This window comes from Procambarus clarkii, chromosome 86, assembly GCF_040958095.1.
Source record: "Procambarus clarkii isolate CNS0578487 chromosome 86, FALCON_Pclarkii_2.0, whole genome shotgun sequence".
NCBI classification, from domain to species: Eukaryota; Metazoa; Arthropoda; class Malacostraca; order Decapoda; family Cambaridae; genus Procambarus; species Procambarus clarkii.
This window is the reverse complement of record NC_091235.1, coordinates 18272765-18285005: the sequence shown is the minus strand read 5'-3', so window position 1 is coordinate 18285005 and position 12241 is coordinate 18272765. Positions and strand designations below refer to the sequence as shown.

Here is a 12241-nt window from a genome sequence, read left to right as displayed (position 1 = left end):
AGGTGGAGGATTAGCAGGGTAGAGGTGGAGGATTAGCAGGGTAGGGGTGGAGGATTAGCAGGGTAGGGGTGGAGGATTAGCAGGGTAGAGGTGGAGGATTAGCAGGGTAGAGGTGGAGGATTAGCAGGGTAGAGGTGGAGGATTAGCAGGGTAGAGCTAGAGGATTAGCAGGGTAGGGGTGGAGGATTAGCAGGGTAGAGGTGGAAGGGTCAGCATGCTGCAGGAAGAGAGTGATAGATAGCGCAGACAGGAGCCAGTAGACCTACCTGGGCAGGCTGGAGGTCATGGGGTCGACCTCGAAGTGGTGCTGACGACGACGGTCAAGGGTGGCATAGCGGGACGACCCCACGTCCGAGTCGTAGCCTTCAGGCTCCGACAGGTAGCCGCCATACCGCGCTGCAGTGTACAAAATGGAAATTGTTCAATTATCTTCTGTACGACAAATTGGAGTCGCTTTTAGCACCGCCTCCTTTAAACACTGCATGAAATATTAACATGAGAGTCTGAAAAGTTAAAGTTACTCTTCCAAAAAACGAGTTTTGTTTAATAATCTCTTGTATTTTGAGAGGAATACAATAGGAGGTGGTCTGGCAAATGCCTCAATGAGAAACATATTTATCTGGAACTCAAGACATACCTCAGTGTGCTTGATCAAAGTCAAACAGATAAAAGCAAGGAGTTCATGCGGGGATGTCAATCACCGCCACACTTGACACTTCCCTCCCACGATAGGGAATAATTAACCCTTTAGGTCAATTATATTAACCCAAAGTGTTCTATTAGTGACTTCTTCTCTCCCTTAGGCGATGAGACCAATAGTGTCACTCTAACTATATGCTATTGAAGTAAAGGCACCACCAGGAGCCATCAAGCATTTACCCCAACTACTGACGAAACCTCTACATCTTTTCTCAATCATGGCGTGCTTGTTTCACATTTATTAAACAGTTTACGAGCTCCGAAGCACTACGAGCTTGTTTATAACAATGAATTGTGAAGTTTTAGAACTCATAGACTATCTAATAAATGAAGACAAAGCCGCCATGATTGAGACAAGATGGGACAGGTTTCGTACGGGTGTGAAAATGCTTCACGAATACTAAAACTGAACGGTAGAGCGACGGTCTCGCTTCATGCAGGTCGGCGTTCAATCCCCCGACCGTCCAAGTGGTTGGTCACCATTCCTTACCCACCGTCCCATCCCGAATCCTTATCCTGACCCCCTCCCAGTGCTATATAGTTGTAATGGCTTGGCGATTTCCCTTGATAATTCTGTCCCTCTCGTAAGTGCTTGCGTAACTGCTTCGTGAATCTGGACTCCAGGCTGGCGGCCAACGATGGGAGTATCCCACAACACAGATCACTGTACTGTGTCCTCTTTCAGTACTCAACCAACCAATAAGCAACCTTTCCCCTCCCACCGGCATTAGCGTTTCTCTATTATCCTTTTTTTTCAACGCCATACACCCTTCCCCCTCCCTAACTCTCCCCCTCCCTCCCTATGTCCTCTCTCCCCTGCCCATCCCTCCCCCCCCCCCCCTCAACTGACCCTTCATGGTGTTCACCCTGGCTGTTAAGGTTGGCGTGGTGGGGAGAGAATGAATTACATGTCGGAGATTAAGCGCAAGGTTCCGGTCAATAAATCATGGGGAGGGTTGTTGGGTGTTGGGTTAGTGGTGATTAGTGGTAGTTGGTGTCTAGTTAGTGGTGGTTGTTGGCTAGTTAGTGGTGATTAGCGAAGGTATACTATCTTATATATATATATATATATATATATATATATATATATATATATATATATATATATATATATATATATATAATATATATATATATATATATATATATATATATATATATATATATATATATATATATATATATATATATATACACACTTTAAAGTCGTATCCCATTGGTGAATATTATTTCCTTAAACTTTTCCAAGATCCCCATAATTTGCGGCTTAATATGCCTTAAGACATGCAAATTGATAACATGTATCTTTAAGAAATATTTGACAAATATGACTGCAGTATACTGTATAATGGAGTGCTACGTGTTATATTTAAATATACTTCATAATTACGAGTTTTGCGAGTGACATTGTAAATAATATTGGTCTCATTAGCCTAAAGGAAATGTGTCACACACTAGGGACAACATGTTGCCAGTGTCACACACTAGGACATGTTGCCAGTGTCACACACTAGAGAATGTGTCACACACTAGGACAACATGTTGCCAGTGTCACACACTAGGACATGTTGCCAGTGTCACACACTAGGACATGTTGCCAGTGTCACACACTAGGACATGTTGCCAGTGTCACACACTAGAGAATGTGTCACACCCTAGGACAACATGTTGCCAGTGTCACACACTAGGACATGTTGCCAGTGTCACACACTAGGACATGTTGCCAGTGTCACACACTAGGACATGTTGCCAGTGTCACACACTAGGACATGTTGCCAGTGTCACACACTAGGACATGTTGCCAGTGTCACACACTAGGACATGTTGCCAGTGTCACACACTAGGACATGTTGCCAGTGTCACACACTAGAGAATGTGTCACACCCTAGGACATGTTGCAAGTGTCACACACTAGAGAATGTGTCACACCCAAGGACAACATGTTGCCAGTGTCACACACTAGAGAATGTGTCACACCCTAGGACATGTTGCAAGTGTCACACACTAGAGAATGTGTCACACCCAAGGACAACATGTTGCCAGTGTCACACACTAGAGAATGTGTCACACCCTAGGACATGTTGCAAGTGTCACACACTAGAGAATGTGTCACACCCAAGGACAACATGTTGCCAGTGTCACACACTAGAGAATGTGTCACACCCTAGGACATGTTGCAAGTGTCACACACTAGAGAATGTGTCACACCCAAGGACAACATGTTGCAAGTGTCACACACTAGAGAATGTGTCACACCCTAGGACAACATGTTGCCAGTGTCACACACTAGAGAATGTGTCACACCCTAGGACAACATGTTGCCAGTGTCACACACTAGAGAATGTGTCACACCCTAGGACAACATGCTGGCAGTGATCCACTGATCAAACACTGATACAGTCACAGGAAGCAGATGGGGGGCTCAGCAAAATAAACCACAAGAGGTTCTCGTGTGATTCTGAATTAAGCTGCCAACTTTATGATTCAAGATTCATCTCACAGTGCTTACCTCAGCCAATCATAATAATTTTTGTCCCATTTATTCTTAGGAGTGCAAGAATTTTTTTAGATAATGTTAATAATCTGCACTTGGAAAAAACAATTTGAAGTCACCTTTTTTTCCGAAAACCTTTTGTTAAACAATGCTACTACTATTCTAAGCCAGCGAAATACAGAGCCATATGGGCCTAGGTTATAAACGGCTAAGTTAATATTTAAAGACGAAAAATAATATAATTCTATGCGCTGGTTAACACGACCATTCTACAGCTATGGGTAGAGTCATAATACTGCATGAGCAACCCAAGAGGGTTTAAGAGCATGCAAAGGAGAAGGAACTTAAGGTTAGTGTGACAGAATGCATTTCTCCAGCTCCGAGACTTTTATACCTTTATTTTGCCTGTATTTAGACCTAGGAGTGTCTGCAAATAATTGGAGAGCAAAACCAAATTAGGTAATGAGATCAGCTGATAAGATCAATAAATTTTGGAAAACATTAATATAGAGGGATAAAGAACATTATTAGCATTGGAAGGTAGAACATTTTTTAACAACCACCAAAAGAAAAATTAAAGAAAGTAATTAATCAACAAAAACATTAAAAGTATCATTATTCCCTTTCATATCTGACTACCCTCCATTTACCCAAATATTAAAAAGACAAAAAACAATTAGAACACACCTTTGAAAAACATAAAACGTAGCATGAACATGTTATATACACGGTCCACGGGAGAGAGAGAGAGAGAGAGAGAGAGAGAGAGAGAGAGAGAGAGAGAGAGAGAGAGAGAGAGAGAGAGAGAGAGAGAGAGAGAGAGAGAGAGAGAGAGAGAGAGATATATATATATATAGTTCTGGTGATCTCTAGGCACTAATGCAGGAGAACATAAGAGCCCCATTCAAGGAAGCCAACAAGATGACTGAGACTAGAAAGAGAGAGAGAGAGAGAAAGCGATAGGAAATAAGCTGCTAAAAAAGGGTCTTGTAATTTTTGTACTCATGTGTACCTCTGGGGACTTTGTATTTGATGATGATGTGGTCGTCTGAAATCAGAGAGGTGCTTTAAGGACACACACAACGTCATGACATATTTGACAATCACTGGACCTACACATCTAAGAGGAATTCATCAAATATTCATTTATTTGATGAATTGACTCCCATCAATTCATCAAATTGACGGGAGTCCATGATGGGGAAGGTGATTTATAGACTTTGGAGAATACACAAATTATAGATATTGCTTCTTAATATAGTCAAATTATGGATATACTGTACTAAGAGGCATTCTTAGATTAAGGAGACATAACTATCATCTTGCTAAAGGCAAAATGTGGAAATAAACATTCAGCCCTGAGAAGTTTCGCTGGTATTTTCGTGATTTACTTCTGCGCTAAAAATACGAGATGAATTTTATACTGAGTTGTAGTTGTGATTTATTAAAACAACTGCTAGAAGAGGGCAGAAAAAGACTAACACTATGCCCTAGTTAACCTAGTAACTAGGGTATAAGGTATTCACTAGGGGGGTAACGTGACTACACGTTAATACACAGTGGGCTCTCCACAATACACTATGACCCAGTTAAACTGGTGATTTACTAAGAAGTCATTTCAAGCAAGATGGCTCGAATTACGTGGATGAACAATTATATGTTCAACCATGCTGTTATGTGATACAGAAGAGATAGAAGAATATACAGCACGGATCATCATCCTCATCCTACGTCCCAGCATCTTGATGAGTGGGGAAAGGGAGGGGGGGGGGGGAGGCACTAGCTCGGAAACATTATATAAATAATTAAAAATATGACAACATATTTGTCTTGTATCTCACAAATTTAAAGGACTTCTTAGTTATTTATCTCTCAAACAGGCTGTTTTTTTCGGGGGGTGGGGGGGGGGGTGTTGTCGTTACAAACATGTATATCTAAAATTATATATATATTATATGACAAAGTCAGACCACGAAGGAAAAATGAAACAGGAAATTTCCTTAAGTACTTTCGTATATTAAATACATCTTCAGAAGGTCTGAAGATGTATTTAATATACGAAAGTACTTAAGGAAATTTCCTGTTTCATTTTTCCTTCGTGGTCTGACATTGTCACATTCTTAATCACGTGTTTATTTTCGTGATATACACACATATATATTATATATATGGGGGGGGGGGGAGAACGACAGGATGATTTTATAAAAGCTATACAAAATATTACAAATTTGAGACCCATTTCACTGTTTATACTCAAGACGTGACTCTGTAACCATCCCTGTTCAAATAAAGCTTAAGTAAAGGGATGTTTCCTGTATGTAATCTTATATTTAAGTGGCAGAGAATTCAGCCAATTACGCAGAAAGTGTCAAGAAAGAGTGCCTGGAGGAGGAGGAGGCACTCGCCCTCGTACTCACCATCTTTGACCTTATGCAGCGAGTCAAACATCCTCCTGTACCACTCTCCTTGATGCTCTGATCTCACACCCTGAAGAAAACAACACCAACTTTAAGCTGTGACAACACGCACCTTCTCACTCTAAGCACCACACATGCACAGATTAAGACACAAATAAATTCATATGCAGATGATGAGTCACAATAACGTGGCTGAAATATGTTGACCAGACCACACACTAAAAAGTGAAGGGACGACGACGTTTCGGTCCGTCCTGGACCATTCTCACAATTGACTTGAGAATGGTCCAGGACGGACCGAAAACGTCGTCGTCCCTTCACTTTCTAGTGTGAGGTCTGGTCAACAAATAAATTCAAGATGTGAGTACAAAAATGTAATGGGTTCGGGTAGCTATATCCAACACGTTCTCTCACCTCGTTCGTCAAATTTGTTAGTTAATCGACCAATTCGTAAAAAATTGACATATCAGTCAAAATGAAAGCACCGTAATAGAGACGTTTTGTCTACACCATTCTCTCTAGGTTAGGTAGAATCCAACCTCAGAGCACTATAGGCTCCGGGGGATGGATTCATCAAACAGTTACGCATCTACTTACGCAGCCCGTCCTTTTAAGGTTCCCCAACGTCGAGAAACCGTCGTACTAAAGTTACCCCTTATCCTAACCTACCAGAGGACCCAATACAGAAAACGGGGCAGAGTATCAATTTCGCGAGCCACTACCATTTTCTAGTACGACGATTTTTGGCCTTAGGTAAAGTATACGTCAAAAATGCGACGTTCTGGTAGGAGGGACGGGTTGCCTTACGCAACTGTACACCTTTCCTCAATCAGTGACGGCTTTGTTTGCATTTAATAAATTGGACCCAGATTCACGAAGCAGTTACGCAAGCACTTACGAACCTGTACACCTTTTCTCAATCTTTAGTGGCTTTGTTTACAATTATTAAACAGTTAATGAGCTCCGAAGCACCAGGAGGCTCTTTATAACAATAGCAACAGTTGATTGGTAAGTTTTCATGCTTGTAAACTGTTTAATAAATGTAACCAAAGCCGTCAAAGATTGAGGAAAGATGTACACGTTCACAAGTACTTGCGTAACTGCTTCGTGAATCTGGCTCCTGTTTACGAACATCGAAACTTCTCATTCAAATTTTATTGTTATATACAGTCTTCTAGTGTTCGAAGGCAACCTAACCTAACCTAACCTTCGTCCTCGTAACAGAGCGTCGCATTTTGACGTATACTCCACTTAAGGCCAAAAGTTGTCGTACTAGAAAATGGCAGCGGCTCGCGAAATTGACATACTGTCCCGTTTTCTGTTTTGGGTCCTCTGGTAAGTTAGGATAAGGGGTCACTTAAGAACGACAGTTTCTTGACGTTGGGGAACCTTAAGAGGACGGACTGAAGCCTGAACTAGGCACCCAATGCCGAGATAGGCCTAGCTAGGTGGTTTTAAGTCGTTAAGTCTAAAGTCTTAAGGCAAGTCTAAAGTCTTCAGACAAGTCTTAAGTCTCAGTGTGGATTGTCGAATTTCTCAGTGAAGATTTCTGTCAGTTGACCAGACCACACACTAGAAGGTGAAGGGACGACGACGTTTCGGTCCGTCCTGGACCATTCTCAAGTCGATTTCTGTCCGTTATATTTATGTGGTTAACATCGTGGCTTTTCACACACGACCAATACAGGAACTGGTGGATATACGCTGCCAACATATACTAAACCTGAAATACTTACTTTGAATCCTTTTAGTTTCATCATTTTGAAAATCCTCAATTTATCCTAATCGGCAGCATGAAACATAAGATGGGGGAGAATGTTGTGTAGTGGCGACTATTGCAGACAAGAGACACAGGCTATCTGAGACATTGTCATTACCATAGGCTACCACACACACACACACACACACACACACACACACACACACACACACACACACACACACACACACACACACACACACACACACACAGTCACATATGATGCTGCTCTAAGAAGACATACGTTGTCACCCAATGACCTGGTTATTATTTAACAAGCAGCTAATGAGCATATGAGAAGTCAGACAAGTAGTAGCTGAGCTTAAAGCAAGCAACTGAAGCCAATTACGCTTAGATTTGCACAAATGGTTCTCAAGCTGTGAATGATGACAAAAGAGACAGCGAAACATTCAACAAACTTCAGCACTGGTTAAAGACAAACTCTATTGGCTATATGTACATTATATATAAATATATATACATTCTTTCACTCACATATTTAATGATTCACAATTCCTCCATATAATGAGTAAGCTTCTAACTCAACAAATTTGAATAAGCAGAATGGCTGAAACTAGCCTAAGAGATACAGGCGTTAATGTATGCATAGCAAGCACCAGTCCATACGGTGGGATGGAGGGATGCGCGAGCTGGGAGGGAGGTGGGGGATGGATTGATGGAGGGGATGTGGGGGGGGGGGAGGTGTGGAAAGGGGGATTGAGTGGGTAGGTTGGCGGGAGAGGGGAGTGATGGGGGCCATACGTACCGACTTGAGTGTGGTGGGGACCCCGTCGTTAGTGGTGGGGCCCACGCCTTGCACCTTCTTCGGCCCCAGGACAGCAAAGCGACGTCCCCCCTCTTCGTCCTCGGACCCGTACTCTCTCTTGATGACGTACACTGTTGACGGTGATGCAACAGTGCTCAGCAGTGGCTTCAATGACGGTGATAATAGTAAGAATTGATGGATTTATTAAAATAAATCTCTTTGGCACTGTAAGGCATCTAACTACACCATAAGAGGAAGACAGCTACAGGAATCAGAAAAAGAGAAGGATTTGAGAGTGGATATACGGTAATTCAGACACACCAGAAGCACAAGTAACAGACACCTCGAGCACTGTTTATGTAGGACAGACGTGTATTGTGTCTAATACAAATACAAATCTGTGTATTGATGTCTATAGGTTAGATTAGTATTTCAAAAGCACTACAATCACCTTCTGTGGTTGATTGTTCAATAAATCACTGAACTATATATTTAACAGATTGTAACAGTTGTTGAGGTGACTTGAGTCTCAACAAATGTTAAAAGATCTCTAACCCTGTCCATGGAGGACAGAAAAAAATGTATATACATATATTGTATTGTTAGCATTGCAAATGTGTGGCCACATCTGTGGTAGAAAATAATAAAGAAAAAACCTGACTTGTGATCACAAGTCAGGTTAAACTGACTGCAGTGATCACTGATCACACAGTGATTAAACTGTGATATTACTCATACACAGATCACATACCTGACTTTTGATAGTGCATATACACTGACCAAACACCTGAAGTTTGACACTGTTCATTCATGGATAAAACACCTGATTTCAGACACTACTTATCATGGACCAAACACCTAAATGTGGCACAGCTTATACATGGACTCACACATGGCTTCTGGCACTGTTCCAACACGACGTTTCAGCTGACATTAAAATACTGCTCATTTAAGGATCGCACACACCTGACTTGTAACAACTCATACAATGCCCCAACACCTGCCTGTCGTTGAACACCACTGATACATGAACCATACACATGCCTGTCTTGGGACACTAGTTAATCAAAACCCCACAAACCTGACATGTGATCTTGAGGACCACACACACATATGACTTGAGACAGCGCATACATGGACCACACACACAAAGACATCTGACACACGACACAGATCGCACAAAGACGACCCCTTCCTCCACACATCTCCAACATCTATCTGATCACAAAATGCTACTACTCACATTTGTCGTCCGGCTTATATTTCGGGCCCGTGTCATCAGGCTTCAGGTATTCTGGTCGCTTTCCGGGAATTTGACCCTCTGGAAGGCAGCAAGATAGAGTTAGATCTGTCATCTGGCTATATATAGTCAGTGCTAAAATGTGAATTGCTCAAGTTATGACTGGTACTGTTTTTCATAAAAAAAAAGTTAGCAAGGCACTATAAGTTAGATTCTTTTGTGTTAATTAGGCTTTCGTAAACATGAATTTGAATCAAATGTAACTTTGGAATTTTCTTTAAATTGATGACGTTCAGTTGATCAATAATGGTCAAGGTTTCAAATTTTAAATTGTCTGTAATAGGTGCATATGCAAGGAGATAATATATGTACAGAAAACAGACAATTAGGCTGTGAGGAGCCGTGTTAGATGTCTGGATTAGAAACAGCATCAATATTATGCTCTTGGCGGCCAAGAAAGTAGGTTAGATAATGTTATTATGACACGAAATTTGAGTTTGCAATTGGGTTAAAATTTCTAATTACACAGTGGCAGTGGAGAGAATGTTAATTAACCTCAGTTTCTAAATTATACCGTCCAGTCATAATGCAAAGTATTTACATGTTTCACATTTCATGAATCTGATTAACTCAGATACCGTAATGAGTACAGTATGCAGAAACATTTAAATGTCTGAATGTTCTATTAAAACAAAAACTATATTAAACAGCCATGAAAGTGAGCTTACAACTAAAAAAAAAATATGTATAAAATAGCTTCTTAAAAACGAATATATATATATATATATATATATATATATATATATATATATATATATATATATATATATATATATATATATATATATCACAGGCTTATAAGTTCTGCACACTATACACATTATACGCATCATTATATGTATTTACACATATCATGTCACAATTCACTACGTCTTACCAACCCCGTCAAGAACCACAACTGAAAATATAATACACAGTAATATGATACAAATATAAAATTCAAATACTACACCCAATTCGTGCAATCCAAGTACCACCACATCAATAAAAATTATATATATATATATATACAAATACGGTATTAGATATAATACAGTGCATTACAGGGTCTGTAACTACGGATTGCTACCCTCAGTTCGCGTGCCTGTTGTATGTGCTACAACAGGCTGCCTTGATTATCTGACAGAACTATTGGGCGAAAGCTGTATGTTTATACAACACATACACCATGTCTACACACACACACACACACACACTGTAGAAATAGATTACATAGAACTTGTCTTTTCAGGAAAAAATAAAAATGTTTCATATGAATTATTGCGTGAGGGTGTAAGTGTTAAATTCTTAAACACACATTGTTTAAAATGTTGAATGTAAAGAGTTCTGAAGCCCTAGAGTTACTAAGTCAGATTATATATATATATATATGACAATGTCAGACCACGGAGGAAAAATGAAACAGGAAATTTCCTTAAGTACTTTCGTATATTAAATACATCTTCAGAAGGTCCTTCTGAAGATGTATTTAATATACGAAAGTACTTAAGGAAATTTCCTGTTTCATTTTTCCTCCGTGGTCTGACACTGTCACATTCTTAATCACGTGTTTATTTTCGTGATATACACACACATATATATATATATATATATATATATATATATATATAATATATATATATATATATATATATATATATATATATATATATATATATATATATATATATATATATATATATATATATAATTAATGATGTGTAAACAAAAAATGATGGCACGCAAACAGGTATTAATGATATGTTAAACAAGAATTATTTACAAGTAAACAAGCATTAATGATATGTAAACAAATACTAACGCAAAAAAACAAGCTTTAATGCGAAACTCAGCAGGAGCCATGAGGAGGGTTCGAATCCCACATTTGGTAGGCTTAAGCACATTCCCTAGACCACTACACCACGACATGGTAAAATCAGTGCAACCTGGGATTCAGCTGAATTCTTTTAGGGGTTTCTGAGGCTTCCACTGAAGACAAATCAGGGTTTCATACACTGCCCCCCTATGCACTATTGACTGTGGTTTCAGTTGGAGCCTTAGGAAATCCTAGAGGATTCAGCTGAATCTCAGGTTGCACTGCTTTTCATGTTGTTGTGGTCTAGATATTAATGCATTGTTAACAAGAATTAATGATATGCAAATAAGAACTAATGATTAATGCATGCACTAAAGGCTCTCCCATTTCAATCCATTCTTCCATGTAAATATGCAAGATTAAATTTAAGAGTTGATTTTGTTTTGTTTTGTAATAGATGAAATAGTAAGAAAAATCTAGTCATCTTGTTTAAAGTGATACATTGAATGTTCAGCACAATTCTTTACCTAGAAGTGAATAACATGTTCTTCAGCAAAAATAAATCACAAGAGCAGAAGTTGTTTGCATTCTAAGCACATGTTTGAGGTAGCAATCCATATCTACAATGTCAATATCTAAAGCCACAATTCTCCAAGAGGTAGTGTGACGTTGCATATTTGAGCATAATGCAACATTTAACTATCTTTTTGAGTCGTCCATGCAGTGCCGACCGTGACTTTAGATACTGCAAAAGTCTGATTGGAGGTTCTGAAACTTGACTCATGTGCCGAGGAAATAATAGTCACGATTCCATGCGCAAATCGTTTGAATAATAAACTAGGATTGCTTGACTAAATATTGCGTACGTTGAATAAAGATAATTTTAGAGACTTGAGTAAGTTTTAGAGTTTTGGTTTCTAAATTTTGTGAAGAGCACTGGAGTGTTTCAGAGCTCAGTGGCAGAGTGAGTGCAACATTTTAGAGCCCCAAAGATACCCTGAGTGCAGTGTG

The 12241-nt window shown here is 39.6% G+C and overlaps 1 protein-coding gene across 1 annotated transcript in view; it reads right to left on the bottom strand.

The window, feature by feature from the left end:
• LOC123767944 (uncharacterized) overlaps nucleotides 1-12241 on the bottom strand; it is a 276215-nt gene that overhangs the window by 113390 nt on the left and 150584 nt on the right. The window contains exons 11-15 of the mRNA XM_069316973.1: nucleotides 9379-9456; nucleotides 8136-8266; nucleotides 5611-5680; nucleotides 4206-4241; nucleotides 267-396 (exon numbers count right to left, since the gene is read on the bottom strand). Of these exons, the coding sequence (XP_069173074.1) occupies nucleotides 267-396; nucleotides 4206-4241; nucleotides 5611-5680; nucleotides 8136-8266; nucleotides 9379-9456 (445 nt within the window). The remainder of the gene's footprint in view (nucleotides 1-266; nucleotides 397-4205; nucleotides 4242-5610; nucleotides 5681-8135; nucleotides 8267-9378; nucleotides 9457-12241) is intronic.